The sequence below is a fragment of the Enhydra lutris genome, unplaced genomic scaffold (assembly GCF_002288905.1).
Source record: "Enhydra lutris kenyoni isolate GAN:26980312 unplaced genomic scaffold, ASM228890v2 scaffoldscaffold28, whole genome shotgun sequence".
NCBI lineage: Eukaryota > Metazoa > Chordata > Mammalia > Carnivora > Mustelidae > Enhydra > Enhydra lutris.
The window spans coordinates 21,205,633-21,222,423 of NW_019154112.1; the positions used below are offsets into that span (position 1 = coordinate 21,205,633).

At 36.2% G+C, this 16,791-nt stretch overlaps 1 protein-coding gene across 2 annotated transcripts in view; it reads left to right on the top strand.

Moving 5' to 3' along the window:
* Nucleotides 1-16,791, top strand: part of LOC111152311 (collagen type XXI alpha 1 chain) — a 121,948-nt gene that overhangs the window by 79,774 nt on the left and 25,383 nt on the right. For both annotated transcript variants that reach the window (XM_022510789.1, XM_022510791.1), the window contains one exon: nt 2,565-2,618. In XM_022510789.1, the coding sequence (XP_022366497.1) occupies nt 2,565-2,618 (54 nt within the window). The remainder of the gene's footprint in view (nt 1-2,564; nt 2,619-16,791) is intronic.

Here is a 16,791-nt window from a genome sequence, read left to right on the forward strand (position 1 = left end):
TGGTGTTTTCATAAGCTTTTCTGTAGAACCGTTGGGCCAGCAGCACCTCCCAATTTGGTTAACTTACAGGAAACATTGTGCTTTGCTCCCTCTGTTGTCCGCTGTCAACTTGTCAGCAAGTGTTTGTAAATAAAATTGGACCAGATGAACTATTTGGCTTGAGTTGGTATTTCACTGTCCTTATGAAATGCAAGAATTCATGAAAGTGAGAGAATCCGTGTTTCCATAATGTGATATGGTTGAATTTTTTTTTTCCAAGTGTTGATTATGTTAGCCAGGTTTTATTGGTTCTTCCTTCTGTGATTCCTTTTCTACAATTTTGGGAAATTCATTGGAATATGAAACTGTGGAAAACCACGTTGGCATGTGCATCAGTACGTGTATTCTGAGACTCTTTCACCCTTAGACCGATTTCAACCCAGGCATTTGAAGTATTTACAAGAAAAATGCTTTTTGCTTTGCTTTCTTGCTCTCACGTAGAATGAAGTGTTTTCTCTGGTATGAAACAAAGTGTGGCATCATTGCAGAGAACATGGTTAGGATGCAACACTTTGCTGAATAGAAAACAAAATCATGGCTCCTGATGACTAGAAGGCTTCAAAAAGCCTAGAGGGTGTGTCTGTGTGTGTATTTTAAGACGCTTCTTCCCACCCCTGCCCTTTATGACACTGTCTCTGGTAGTTTAAAGCTGTACTGACCTGTGAATATTACACATTTTAGGAATAAATTCCTCTAATATTTATTGTAAAGTAGTATCAGATACTATTATATACACTGAAAATTTGGGAAATGTTTTGAGGATGCGAAAGGGTGGATACAAAATAAGATGCTTAAATCATTTAAGCATAGGATTTTAAAGGCATATAACTAAAAACTATGCTAGTTATTATAGTCACCTAAAAATAAACATTTTAGGTGTTAATTTTAACTAGGTGGATACTAAGTTAAAGTTTCAAATAATTTCAAGTAATAACTTATAAGTAACTCCATTTTTAATGAAAGCTTTATTTTGGTTTTAAAACGTAACTGTTGGGAGGCAAGGTCAAATTAGAATGATCAGTTCAAATAGATCCAGAAGAATGATCCAATCCAGTGGCTCCATTCCAACAGAATGATCAACTTTAAAGTAAAAAGTTAAATAAAAGTAAAGATGAAATGATTGATATAAACCGTGGTCACATTTACCTTGGCAATAAATGTAATGTCCTACTCTCATGAGTGTACAGTATCAGAGTTATTTTATAAATTAACTCAATTATCTGCTGCCATAATAGATTGGATATTTATATAGTCACTTCATGAATTTCATAATAAGTTATTTGATGTCAGGAAGGGTTAAAATCAGTAATACAGAAGGAATTTTTAAATTTCATATCTATTTTATATAATCTGTTTTAATTTTTTATTTCTCTTATTGAGTATTAGAAGGCTTTCACATTCTAGGTACTAATTTGCTAACCCTTTGTTATTACATGCAAATTTATTATTCTACTCTGTAGTCTGTCTTTAGACTTTTGAAATATCTTTTGATAAGCCATTATGTTTTTAATGCAGTCAGATAATCAAAATTTATTACGGTTTGTTTTATTACATTTTACTTTAAAAATTCTTCTCTGCCCCCAACTTATAAATATAATTTCTTCTGTTTCCTTCAAAAGTATTTAAAATTCTACTTTTCATACCTTGGTATTATTTCCTCTATGTGTGCATGTGTGTGATTATTCAGTTTTAATTTTTTAAATGATATTTAATAGTCCAAGTACCATTTGTTGCAGTTTTGGTTCCTTTCCAGATACTGAACTTATCGAAGGCAGTTTTGGACTCCCTTTTCTGTTCCAGTGATCTTTTATCTCTCCCTGGGTTGGTGGTATATATTCTTAACTCCCATAGCTGGATGTGTGTTCAGGAACAAATTCATTTCACCCTTTTGGTCTTCTCCTAAAATGTCTTGGCCATTTGGTAATTTCTTCTTCTACTTAAATCCTATAATAATTTTTCCACATTACAACAAATATTTTCTTGGGATTTCTTTTGAAATTGCATTAAATTTTGATTAATTTGGAGACATCTAACATCTTTATGCTACGAAGACTTTATAGCTTCATGACTATGAATGAGTTTTTCTGCCCATAAATAGGATATATATCTCCTTTTATTTAGGCCTTTTACCTAACTTGTTAATAGAATCTATAATTATACCTAAAAAATCCTGTACACTTACTAGAATTTTTCTTCAATATTAAGTAAATGATAAAATAGCAAACAAAATTTTGAATATTTACTTTTTATTGAAGTATGGTTGACATACGGTGTTACATTTTTTTGTTAAAGTGCTGTAGACAATCTCCAGTATACAACATAGTGATTCAACAATTCTATATGTTATGCTGTACTCATAAGTATAGTTACTCTCTGTGGCCATATAACATTATTAATAATAATAATCTAGAAGTAATGTTTATGTTTGTATCTAAGGTACTTTAATACTCAGTGTTATATATCACTATTTTATAAACATGCCTGAAATTGTAATTTTCTGTTTTATTTTTTTTTATCATCAAAAGGGAGAAGCAGGACCTCCAGGTGCTCCAGGGCAGGATGGATCACGGGGAGAGCCTGTGAGTACCTTCTGAATTCAGCTCTCAATACTGAAGTTCTTTTCCTCTCCTAAAATCCTCTATTTAAATACACCTGTCAGGTACCCTGTTGTTGTTCAGTGACTTCCAGACTCACATGCTACAACAGCTCTTTGCGGAACATTATAAGATATTGAAATATTTAATCCTTTTTTTTATAAAACAGGGAGAATGTCACTAGCAGAAAATTCACCTGCAGTATGAATTACAATCATGAGTACTTGTGCCCACACAAACAAATGGTGAATACAAACAGCCTAGTCTGTTGCTGAGCCTTCAGCCAGCGTCACTTTGCCAATGGCTCGTTGGGTAATATGCTCCCTGGGGTCATGTGTTCAATATAACTTGGGGTAAGGAAACATGATTGAAAAAGTGCTGGATCTGAATCCTGGATATATGTGTTTTCAGCAAGTGTGCCAGATGACTCAACTTCACTTACCGTTTTCCCCACCTTTTATTCCTACAACTTGTGGCCAACATTGGCCAAGATTGAAATAACTGCTGGTCTCATTTTATTCATCAAAGGAACTTATGGGGAATTTAAATGTAAGGGAATTTGCAGCCTGTTTTGGGGATGAGTAGGTTAAGAAGTTTGAAAATAGCCAAGATATATTGCATTTTTTCATAGAGTGTTCAGGTGAGCACTCAGAATCCAAATATTGGACAAAAGACAGAGAGCGGAATCACAGAAGCTTCTTAAGTGGGGTGAATGAGTGGATTGACCTACTCATAGAATCATTCAGTCAAATATTTATTGAATTCTCATCTTGTGTATTATAATGCACTGGGACAAGTTCTCTACATAGCTACTGCCTTCATGGAGCTTATAATCTAATTTGGAAGACCGCGCAAAAATGACGCAAATAATTACCAACCCAAGGCAGTTTATAGTAAGTGCCAAATGGGGGATTTAACATGAAATCAGAAGACCAGGGTTTAAAGATAATTTCCTGCCACATTCCAGCTCTGCAAGCTGAAGTAAATCAGTTCGCATCTCTGAAAACCTTTCTCCTTATCTGTGAATTGTACATACTTACAGTACCCACTTCACTGTGTTGTTGTGAGGCTGTCTTAGGAAACATATGGGAAAAAAGCTATGAAAACGTTGCACAAATGCATGGAGTTCTCCTAAACACAGAAAGAATATAGAAGGGAACCTTGTATCGTGGGGTGATTGGGAAATTTTTACGAAGGATCTGGGGCTTGATTTGATCATAAAAGGATGACGGGGAAAGAAAGGAAGACCAGAGGGAGAAGGAACATGAGTGAAGACACACAGGTAGGATGGTTAAGTGTGTGCTTAAGAAATAAAGAAATGATCTAAATGCAGTCCTGGGGCTGCAGTGATAGAAAGTGAAGTTGGGAAGGTGGGATAGGATTGTGATATAGCAATCCTCGACTGAATTTGGGGAGGAAACTCTCTTCACTTGGCATGGAAGCTATGTGAGAAGAAAAAGACCTAACATGATGCAGAATAGTGCTTTAGAGGCAGTTATGAGCTACTGGTATATTCAGGATAGACTGAAAGGAGAAGAGACTGGAATCAGGACACTAACCAGCTGGCTATTTGATGAGGCCTCAACGAGCATGTGAATTGGACTGGAGTGTGAGCTCCATATATCTGACTCATAATTTTCATGATTAAGGAAGAATTCCGAGACCTGGTAACTGGATATGAGACCGGGTATGTTTGTTTATGTTCTTATTTCGAGAGAATATAAGGTGTGTGCACTTAAGCACATGGGCGTGCAGGTACATGAGCGTGGGGGGGGCGGGGGAGGGAAGACAGCTGAGAGAATGAGAAACATGAAAAGAAAGAGAAGAGGGAAATAGGGGACAGCTGAAATGAAAACCAGGTTATAATTTGAACTGGTTATATTATAAATCTTGGTGAGTCAGTTATTTGGAATTTGTAGCTCATTTTCCCACAGAAACAATGTTAGAAAAGGTCGACTGACCAGCAAGTCTACATGAACCATAATGTGACAGGAGCAGCATATATTTACTTGAAAAATAATACTGTTGCTATCCTGTTAATGAAACCAAATAGAATAAGTAGGGCATTAGGAGTGCTCAAGGGGCCGTGTTCCTCTCCCAAGGCTGCCTGTTCCTCATGGCAGCCAGAAGCAGAGGCTGATTTGTGTTTTCTTCTACCCTGTCTGCCCCCACTTTACTCAAGATTGACCTCTGTCTAGAACTTTCTCACTAGTATAAATTTCCATCTCAGGCCCTCCTGATTTCAGACTTTACTCTCTCTGCTCCCTTCCAACATTCACCGCATTCCCAGAATGCGTAAGGCATTGAGTTTAGTGAGAGGGACTGGACATGGAGGCTTACATCCTCGCAGTGGAGAGAGACAGTGAAAGGATAAAGAAGCAAAAGCTAAATCACAGAGTTCTAAAAAAGGCAAGCAAGGTTCTGGGGCACCAAATTGTAGTGGGATAGTGGGGGTATTTAGAATATAATCTCTTCTAAACCAGTCAGGTAGAAAACTGGGAGTTACCAAGAGAAACTCTTCAGACTCTTTCCTACTCCATCCCACCCGATCGAGGAAGGCAAGAATGGTCCTTTGCCCTTTTCTTCTCTCTGTCTCTTTCCTGCCAGCCGCTGGAGAGGAGGCCAAGTTTCCTATGTCAGAAGACATACTCTCTTAGGAAAGCAGTTAATAGATTGAGCATCTAAAATTGGCCCACATTATCTGGATAGAATTCTTATGGTCTGTATTCTTTTATAGTGAAGAACGGAATTACGAATGATTCTCTTCTTTTGGCCATTAATGAAAACTTGGTTATTAAAAGTAACATCCTGTGAGGATTGGTCTTTACCATGTGTAGATAAAGCTTTGGAAACAGGAAAAAAATGAAAGTTTTTGTATTTGGTGATGCAAAGAAATGACTACTCTTCCATTACGTGTGGATACCGCATATAAGTATTTATAATGAATGATTTGGCCCCATGAAAAAGGACATGTTCACTTTGTTTGTTCCATAATGTGGCAGCCAAGAAAATTAATGGAGCTTAAGTTGGAAGGACAGAAGCTCTTAGAAAAATGCTTTAAAGCTAATTAAACACAGCTTAAAGCAGCTGGTTGATGACTCATCCCTGTAAGCAGATTGGTAAATATGAACACTAATGCCTGGAACACAAATTGAGGACAAAGACTGTATTTCTTTGGGAAAGGGTTATATTGTCTAAAGTACGATTACATTCTAATGGCTACACTTTGAATTTTAGTATTGGTCATTTCTAGTAGGAATTTAGCCCCAAAGGTGATTTATTTTCGAAGTGGTGAATTATATATAACTAACTTCCATCCAGGTGACTGTAGACTCCTTTCTAACACGTGCTGGACTTACTATGATTGGTTTCAAGCCTGTAATGCTCTGTTGAAGGATTATATAATCTTGTCACTAACTCAGCAAACATTTACAGAGTGTCCACATTCTGCCAGACATGATCCTACTCCAGGAGAATGTGGAGATTAATTTGTCATGGCCGTGCCCTGAAGCAGTCACACGAGCCAGGAGATGACAACATAGTAGAAATGTTAGGTAGGCACAGGGGGTCTTGGAGAAGATGTGTATAACACTAAATGCACTCGGGACCATCACTGAGCCCGATTCGTTCTTCTTTTCTTTTTAGTAATAGCCTTATTGAGCTATAGTACACTGTACGGTTCACTTGTTTAAAGTGTATAGAGATACTTTCCTAAACAAGGTACTCTCTTGGCCAGATTCTGGAAGATAAATCGGAGTTGGCTGGTTGTCTGGCCTGGCAAGGCAGGAACCTGGAGTATGTTCCCAAATGTAGAAGTAAAAACAAAGTCATGATATTTTAGAAAAAGCTGACTCGAATTCGGGCTGCTTAAGAGACACGAAAGGAATGGGGTAGAAATATGCGATGAAGTTGTGGGTGTAGATAGCAGCCGGTCTGTGCCGCTCGAACTTAAATCCAAGAATAGTGGGACCTTTTCAAAGGTTGCAAGTAGATGAGTGAGTTGATCAGATTCAGAAAGTTGGAGAAAGATCACTCTGACAGCAGAATAGAGAATGGATAGAGGTGAGCCAAGGTAGAGGATAGAGCCTGGCAGCCTTCTAGCTGAGTTCTGTCCCCTGCAGTTACAACCAGGACGGGACCGATGGGAGATAGGGCAGGGCGAGTGGGACTGATCTGAAATGAACTGAAGAAGGACCAGCAGAGCTCAAGGATGGTTTGGATGTGGCACTTAAGATGAAAAAGGTTGATTTTCGAAGTCCTACTGCATGGACGATAACACAGAAGACCAGGCGATAAACAGGAAAGAGAGCAAGAAGCATTAGTTTGGCCTGGGGAGGTGATCCTAAGGTATTTTCAAATGGAACCTATTGAGATAATAACAGAAGCGTTTAAATAGGTGGCCTGTGCTTTGGGTAATGAGCAAAGGATAGACACCGCTAATGAAATTCTAATAAGAAATTGTGGGTCAGATTCAAGGACATTTTAGAATTTTGCAAATACTGTGGGTAGTAGGTTGAAAAATACTACCCCCCCACGCCAGATCATCAGACCCTAATGCCTGCAACCTGTAAATGTTATCTCATATGAATAAAGGGTCTTTGCAGATGTGATTACGATATTGTGATGAGGAAATTATTCTGGGTTATCTGAGGAGCGGGGCTGATCCCAATTGAAAGGCCCTAAGAGCCCAACTGAAGTGTCTCAGAGGCATCCCTGAGAACATGGTGGCTGCTATTGGAGCAACACGGCCCCAAGTCAGGGAATGCTGGCAGCTCCAAGATGGGAGACAGGGAATGGATTCTCCCCTGGAGCTTCTGTGGGGAGTGCAGTGCTATCAAGACCCGGACTTCAGACTTCTAGCCTCCAGAACCATGAGAAAATAAAATGGCATTGTTTTAAACAACCAGGTTTGTGGTGAAAAAAAAATTTTTTTTTTTTAACAACTGTCACAGGAAACTAGTACACTGAGGCTTTAATCTAGTGCTATTTTATTTAGCAATGGACCCATGTAAAAAGGCCATGGAAGCACATACTGATACCTCGCAAACACTAGCCAGCACCTGTAGTGATTAAACATATTTGGGATTAAAGCAAGTCAGCAAGTTTAAATGACAATTTGGTTAAAACCCACCCTTATTTTCTGATTCATAAATTTTGTTAACCTCTCCAGTGTTTTTAAAAACTTACTTCATCCACTTCTTATTTTTCTGCATTTTTGCATCATTCCATTTAGTAACTTTTAGCCCATATGTCTTCTCTGTAGTCTTCATCGTCTTGCAAAGTTGGAACAGATTTAATGTCTGATACTAAATGTATTATGTATATAAACTGTACAAAATGTATACATACCTAAGCATAGTTTAAAATGAGATACTTTATAAATGTGTATGTATAATAAATAATCTACATGGTAAACATGGTTTAATCCTGTTTTGGATCACTGCTTATTATTTTTTCTCCAGGGTGGTTTTTGATGTCTGTTATATTCCATTTTTGCTTATCAGTACTTTATTTTCTCCCCTAAACATACCATTGTTTTGTAATCCATTATAAAACAAACAAACAAACAAAGGGGTGGATTTGGAATGTTTTACAGTGGTCCTTTTTTAGTAAAACGATCTTAAGCTTGTCAGACTACATTTTCGGTTTTGTACCAAGGAATAAAGAACAGTCTGATTGCTTCAAGGAATCCTCAGTTGTTGGAAGTGTGTTTTCTGAACTTCTCACCAATAACTTTGCTTTTATCTTGGGCAATTGAGGCAGGTGGGGTGACAGGGCAGCCGCACACCAGAATTCACCAGCAGTTGAAAAACGAAAACTGGAACATTCATATTTGACCAAATGAATTTGTAGATCAAATTATGTTGACCCAGTACTTCGCCATAACCAGTTGTTGCTGGCCAAACTATCTGCAGTATCCATGTTTCCACTGCTTCTTTGTCATAGCTGTTCTTGTCCTGGTGCTCAATCCTGATGACCTGCTGTATCTAGTGTAACACTTTTGCTCAGTCTGAGCCATTTGCTCGTTAGTTCTCTCCTGATTGACCAGCCCCAGGTGGCTCAGGGCAAAGATGGGTAGGCAGCGCCTGGATTCCATTACTTGAGCCAAGATTCCTGGAGCTCCATGAGGATGAGAGAAAGGATGATACATTTCCTGGACCTATGGAGGTGAGCATGTGTTTATTGTATCATTTTTATAGGGGTGAAGATGTGGGGGTCACTGTACTATATTTGAGGACATTGGCTCAGGGAGGTTTTAGTTTCCTTTCCTCATGTCTTTCGAATTCTTGCTAAACCACATGTCGTGCTTGTGTCTGTGGTGTAATGTTAGCTGGTGAACTGGTCCAAGTCATCATGTTCTTAAGAGACAGGTAGGTCTTTTGTTTCATCAACTTCTCTCTGGGCTGATTGTTTGACGTGTCATTTTTATGCTTATAAAGCCAAAGGCATCCATAAAATTCTTGGGAAAATTTCATGTTGAAAGGCTATGGTGGTTTCCCATGATGTATAATTCACTTCATTATCTTCATAATGTGGTGAGATCTTTATTTACCTACTTGATTATATTTTTTATTTATATCAAGAAGAAAGGTTAAGAGGGGAAAAACCTGAATTCTATTATTGTTCCTATTTGATTTGCAATTGAATGGCAAGCTTTTTTTACAGGTCTTCTGTACAGATTTGTAACATTTTTTTCCCCCACTCCTCTTTTAGGCATGAAAAGTGGCACATCCTTGGTATGTGTTGAGTGAAACAACCTTAACCTGATGTCTCCTAAGAATTTCCCATGGCATTTCTCAGTGTGAAAGCAACTCACATCAAAAAACTTAGAATGTTTGAAACATTTGTATTTATTATTTAAATTCTAGGGTTATGTTTTAAAACCTGATTGAGAGTAATCCTTAGAATACATTTTGAAATAGGTTTTATCTAAATTAAATCATGTACACATCTGATTTGTCTGCAGGAGTGACTGAATTTATAAGCAATACGTGCAACACTTTGGTTTCCCCAAATAGGGCTTTTGGTTTTGTAATGACTATGAAACTATTGTATCTTTTTCTTTACACATGAAAAGCAAATGTTGGCCCATTATCTGTATAAGTTAGTTAATAAAATCCCACCAGACTTAACAAAGTATCTGTTTAATTCTTTCCTTACAAATGATTTCCCTGGCATAGTAAACAAGACCACCATCAAACACCTTTATGACATTGTAGATTTTAAATTTAGAGGCTCTGTGTCTATGGTACTGATCATTTTTCTTATTGTTCTGAAGAAATCTCTTAAATATGCTCATTGTAAAGTTATTGATAAGCATCAAAATGTACTTATTTCCATTTTTCTCATTTATTCATTCCTTATAATTCAAAAAAGGCTTTATTGAACTCTGAAATGACAAGAGCAATGAATGTAATTGAACTATGAAATGCTGCATGATTAGTTCTCAGAATGGGTAGCACAACCTGTGGGTAAAGAGAATCTCGTGTTGCTTATAGAGGCTCAGTATTCTCATTGACATACGGATTGATTACATCCACCTCAGTTTTGAAGAGAAGGGGTGAGAGGAAACTTGCATCACCATCTATACAGGATATTTAGATTTCAAAGATTTCAAGACTTTGACTTTCAAATTATGTTCTTTAGTCATACAGAGGCTGGGGTTGTTTTGTGTACTTTTTATCTTTGTTGTAAGGTATCACATGATCATTTTGAATTAGTCCAAATACATTCTCCATTTTCAGAGCATGAAAATATGGAATTAACAGTGTTATTCAAGACAAGGCATATTTATTTTAATACTGGGTTCATGATCCATAAAAATGCTATTTTAGCAGATGAAATGAGAATGTTTTTCATTCATTCTATTTTCATAAGTGTGGAAACTAATATATTTTTTATGTGATCTGGAGTGCACACTTTGGTAACGAGATTTTTTCATTCTGATGAGCTCTTTTTTTGTTGTCTTTAAAAAATATTTCCAAGATGCTTGAGTGTGGTTACCACATTGAACACTAGACAAATGTTTTATGCCTCTGAGAACATCAGAAAATCATTTATGTTCTCCGTATGTTAGGGTTTGTTACAGATGGGTACATACAGATGGGTAATATCTGAGAAAGAGCACTTGAAAATATTTGTTTATACCAATATGCATTTTTATTTTTGATAATCAGGTAAATACCTAATAGGTAATTTTCAATAGTGTCAGATGGTTTGTAAAAATGACTTTTGTAATTTTGAATACTGAACTGTTATTTGAAACAGATATACTTTAAGTCATAGCTGCTTTGCTGTTTTAATTTTGGTTTCTTTAAAAGATTGTGGCTTTGAAACTCTTTCGGCATAGATTCACACTTCTGAGGTTGTAGGTTGAGGTTAACTCTTTTAACAAAAGAGTTTATTAATCATGAGTAGACTAGTATTGAGAATGTTCTAAAAGTCATGTACGACTCTAATGGTTCACAATGAATTTAATCTACTGGAAATGATCAAGTGAGATTGGCATATAACTTTCTTTTAATAATTTTTTTAGAACATAGGGCCTAGGTATTTTCAATGAAGATCTCTTTCTTGCAAGTGAAGTATAGTGATTTGATGAACTAATACTAAAATAAGGGCAAAGGAATTTTATGATGTCTGCATAAAAAGAGTGCACTTACTTGATGGATTTAGGTGAAGTATGAAGAACTTATGAACAATGTATTTTAAGAATGGAATTACTAATGAGACAAACGGAGAAACTACCATGAGAGAGCTTTAGGATTGTTGCGGATTCTTACTGAGATGTGGAGTCAGATGCTATATTTGCCAAGCAATCCTAGAACATACGATATTGTACCAGGTGGTTTTAGATAGAATAGTTTCTCTGCAGTTAGAAAAAATAGAACATTTACTCAAAAAACATATTGTACAAAGGTTTATATAAAAAACCTATGGTAGGTCGAAATTCTTAAATGCCATCAAAGTGAAGTTAATCGTGAGAAGCTGAGTTTTAAGACTTTTGGTGAAGGGTTAAAAATTGGTGGGGAGGGGTGCCTGGGTGGCTCAGTGGGTTAAAGCCTCTGCCTTCGGCTCAGGTCATGATCCCAGGGTCCTGGGATCGAGCCCCGCATCGGGCTCTCTGCTCAGTGGGGAGCCTGCTTCCACCTCTCTCTCTCTGCCTGCCTCTCAGCCTACTTGTGATCTCTGTCTGTCAAATAAATAAATAAAATCTTAAAAAAAAATTGGTGGGGAAATAATCTATAGTTGTTTTTGAGTAAAGAGACTTAAAATGGATTATATGAAAATTTAATTGGTAGATAATCATAAAAACTTCTTGATGACTTTTCTAGCTTAACACCCCAATGCAAATAATGTTCAAGAGTTAGTTGCTTGGTTGGTTGGTTTACTATATATAGAACAGTGTTTCTCCAACTCTGATCCAGAGTACCTTTACCAGAATCACCAGAGATGGTTATAAAAATTCAGTTTCCTGGTCCATCCCAGTCCTAATGTATCAGAATTAGGGCCTGAAGCCCAGGAAACTGTATTTTTAATGGCTGCCCTTCTTTGTGTCTGATATAAAATTTGATAACCAGTGACATAGAGACTGTGATACAGGTTGATCAAAATAGAGGAATATGAAGGTAGGAGAAAGATAAAGTTACCTATTTGAGAACAATTAATTTTAGTGACATTGGTAAATGAAAATAGAATTATCATCTTATTAGCTACCTTATTCTTTAAGACTGTATGTGCTTTAGTATCTTTCTCTGTCTAAATAAACTTCAATATTGCCATGAATGATAAGAAATTATATTTCCAAATAGAGGCAATGTTCTTGGTGTATTTGAAATACTGTATTATTTTTTGACAACATTTTGGAAGCAAACCTATTGTGGAAAACAAAGGTGCATCTACAGTTTAACAAAACTAAGTTGTTTATATGAAGATTGATAAATCCTCACAAAGATAGGAATTTGGTCACTGAAATTTATTTGTTTTGTTACATTTTCATTGAATTTTTTAGGTTATTAATTTTCCTAGAAATATACTTTGAAAATATATATAGTATTTTTTAAATCAATTTTTAGATCTGATCTAGTACCATTTTTATTTTAGAAATAAAATTATTCTTTTTCTTCTGTTACAGGGAAATGGTATGGCAAATCTTGTCAAATGACAAATTCCTGGCTGTTTTATCAAAGAAATTGGTTCTTAAACACAGTATTGTTCTTCTCTAGATGGAAAGACTGATGCCTTTGTCTAACAGTATATCCTTAGCAATGTGTAAAAAATTATCTGTGAGAATAACCTACCAAGGCATGAAAACTAAGCAAAACCCTCTGAGGTCACAGCCGTGAGGTTGCAGTATATTTCTTTCTTGATTTAGTTGTGTGTGTGTGTGTTTAAGATTTCGTTATTTATTTTAGAGAGAGAATGAGGGGAGGGACAGAGGGAGAGATGGAGAGAGACTCTCAAGCAGACTCCCTGCTGAGCTGGGAGCCCAATGTGGGGCTTGATCTCACAACCTTGAGATCATGACCTCAGTCAAAATCAAGAGTCAGATGCTTAATGAGCTGAGCCATCCACGCGCCCCTTAGGGTTGTTTTATTTTTTTAGTGAAATAATAGCCACAACCATTAATATCTTTACTTTTTTTATTTTGAAAGACAGGTACTTAGCAGTAGTTTCTTGAATGACTAAAATGTGGGGAGAAAAATCTTAAGATTTTTTTTCTGAGAAAGTTTTGAAATCTAAAACTACATGGGCCGAGTTTTTAATGTATTATTTATGTACATTTTAATTATATTTTATTATATTACTTCATGTATTCATTTACTATACATTTTATTTAACTTCGCTCAAATAGACAAAAGTAGAAGTTGTGCTGTAAATTTCAAAATCTGCCTTCATTTACCTGAATCCCAATCCCATCCCTAGAGATAATAATTATTCATTTAATAAGATTCTTTCCAAGCATATTCTTGAATATACAAATACATAAACAGAACACATACACATTTTTAAAGTAAAAAGTCTTGTCCATTGAAATTTTATTTAACTTTACAGTATTACAGATGTTTTATCATATCTGGTTATAAGAAAGAATATAACCTCTATCTCATTTCATTTTATTTATAGCATGGATATATTTCATCTAACTTCCCCTGTTGATGTTACATATATTTCCATGTATTATGCAATATTTGGAGGGAAGGATGTTTTCCTCTAAGTGAAATTACTGCTTCAGAATCCAGCTTATGCTTTATTCCTGATTTTAAGCAAAAATGTCTAGTGTTTCACCAACTATGTTTACAGTTGGTTTCTGATGGATTCAGATTCAGGTTTACAAGGTTCTAGATTTAGAATCGTATGAGTTTTTAATAACGCCTGATAAATTCTGCAAAATGCATTTTTAGTATTTTTTGAGAAGACTTTGTATAGTTCCTCCTCTAAACTGTTAATAACTTGTGTGGACATATTATATGGGTATATTTCTTAACATTGAACACTCATTGCACCCTGAAGCAAGTCCTCTTAATCATGCTCTACTGTTCTAATGCACAGCAATATTTGATTTACTAACATTATGGTAAAGCCGTTTGCATTTGTGTTGACAAATTAGATTAGTTTGTAGATTTCATTTTAGGTATTATTCTTGACTGGATTTGTTATTAGGGTATCATGGCCTCATAATGTGAATTTAAATCATCTCCATCTTTAATGCCCTAGAGATGTTTAAATAACAAAGAAACTATCTGGTCCTTGGATATTAGGTAATATTTCTGTGGTAGGCAAAATAATGATTCCTCTCTTGCCCTGTAAGAGATCCATATCCTAGTTCCCAGAACATCAACTATTTACCTCACAATGTAAAGGGACTTTGCAGACATGGTTAAAATTATTGACCTTGATGGGGAGCCTAGGTGGCTCAGTTGTTAAGCATCTGCCTTAGGTTTAGGTCACAATACCAGGATCTTGGGATAGAGCCCCCCCATCAAGCTCTCTGCTCCATGGGAAGCCTGCTTCTTTTTCTCCCACTCCCCCTGCTTGTGTTCCCTCTCCAGCTGTGTCTCTCTCTATTAAAAAAAGATTTCTTTAACTCCCTAATATATTTCTTGTGCATGATCTCACTTGTTAATGTAGAGGGACAGGTTATTTTCTGGATTCCTGGGTTCTCGGTGAGTCCATGACTTTCCCATGATGTGGTAGTGCAGAGACCATCCGTGGTTGAAATTTTGTCCTCCCCTCCTCTTTTGGGTTTTCAGGTATGTTATTTTAATTTGCTAAACATTTGTCTTTTTTTGTTTTGTCCTGAAAAAGATACTTTGACAACAGAAAAATTGTTTATAGAGTATCTTTTTGGCCTTTAAAAAAATGTTGAAATGCTTTTAGATGCTGAAGAGAAATGCCAGTAACTTGAAGCAACTTTATAAGGGCTCGCACGCAGGTAGCTTTTCCTTTTGATACCACCCCTGATCTCTCTCTGTAACTTATTATGTCAAACTGGTGACATTTTCTATTGTGTATAAACATAAGTAGCACAGAAATATTTACCAAAGTATTTTCTATTGAAATTACTTACCTTTGTGTACTTTGGGGTCCAGTCCCATGTGGGTCCTCATCTGTAGCCTAGGGAAGAAGAAATTCATCCAGTGTTACTCAGATTACTTTTTTCCCCCTTGAAGATTAAAGGGAGTAGTAAAACTGTGTTAAAGTATTAAAGGGAATAGTAAAGCTGGTGATTTCCTTATTATGGGTTTATTGCAAGTACTTATATATTGGTTTGTTTAGGTTTGGCAGCTGTGGTTGTGAGTTACTTCTCTTTAGCATTCTCTTACCACAGCGTAATCTTTATACATCATTCATAATGATCTGTCAGTTAGTGTGGAATTTTAAAAAAGGATTGAAAAACATCGTGGGGTTCAACTGAAAGTACATTTGAAACTTTTGGTTATATTTTCCTGAAAGAATTGTGATGGAATACATGTGAATGTTTAAAAAGCAAAAATCGTTGTAGTCAAAGTTAGCCAAATGGGAACAAACAAAGGTAATGGATGAGGGCAATGCCAATATGATGCCGCCTAGTGGGAAGCCTTAGATTGCTGGAGTCCTCTTGGGTGCAAGGGGATGTTTTGGAAGCAAGGGTAGAGAGATGTAAGGTAGAAAGACCCCGCCCCCCCCACCCCCAACCACCAAAAAAAAAAAAAAGACATCCTTAAAACTGAGAAGGAGGACACATTTTGAGATGAGGGGAAAATTGACTTCATCTATTTCACAACTTTCAAAGGTCAGGGAGGAGCTGTGAAAAGACAGTCATGAAAATTTGTTCATTAAATTGCCAGCACTGAGCTAAGCACTTGTGAGAGTTCATTGATATAATGTACCAACTCTCTGAGGTAGATTTTATTATTTGCCCCATATAAAATGGAGATACTAAGATTCCACAGTTTAAATATCAGGCTTGGAGTCCATCAGCCCCTGGATAATGAGATGGCTGACTTCACTGTCTAAACCTGTAACTGCTTCCTTTGGGCTTTTATTAATAATCACTATAATAACAGTTGTAATTTTTGTAGCTAATAAGAACAGTACTACAAACGTATAGGTGCTTTTTCTTCATGAATCTTTAGGAACGAACAAATCACTTCTTGATTCAATAGAAAACGTAACATTCTTCTGATATTTTGATAACTGTATATTAAATATCTATACCACTGTATGGAAAGGTTAAAAATTTTGATATAAAAATACCATTAATGGGTTAGATTTGTTTTTAGTACATTGAAAATAGTGCATTACTTACAGGCAGATTGGCTCCAAGATGCTCTGATTTCAGGGATAAGATAACTGAATTCTTTGGACATGAGAAAGTATCAAGTGATATTTTTTGTGTATTCTAAGTAATGTATCATGGGCACATTTCCTTCATCGCAAAATGGACTTTAGGAAATAGAGGCCAAACCCCTTATACCAAATTATGTATTTCTATTCTTAATGACTTTTTGTTACACATCAATGATTTAATGGTTACAGAGAAAATTCTAGAACATTTTTTATGTCAACATTTTTTTACCACAACATTATGCAGGATTTTCCAGTTGACTTTCTGCTCTTTCTCAAACCCAAACTGAAATCACAGAAGTGGGGGAAATATACCCCTTTACTCTTA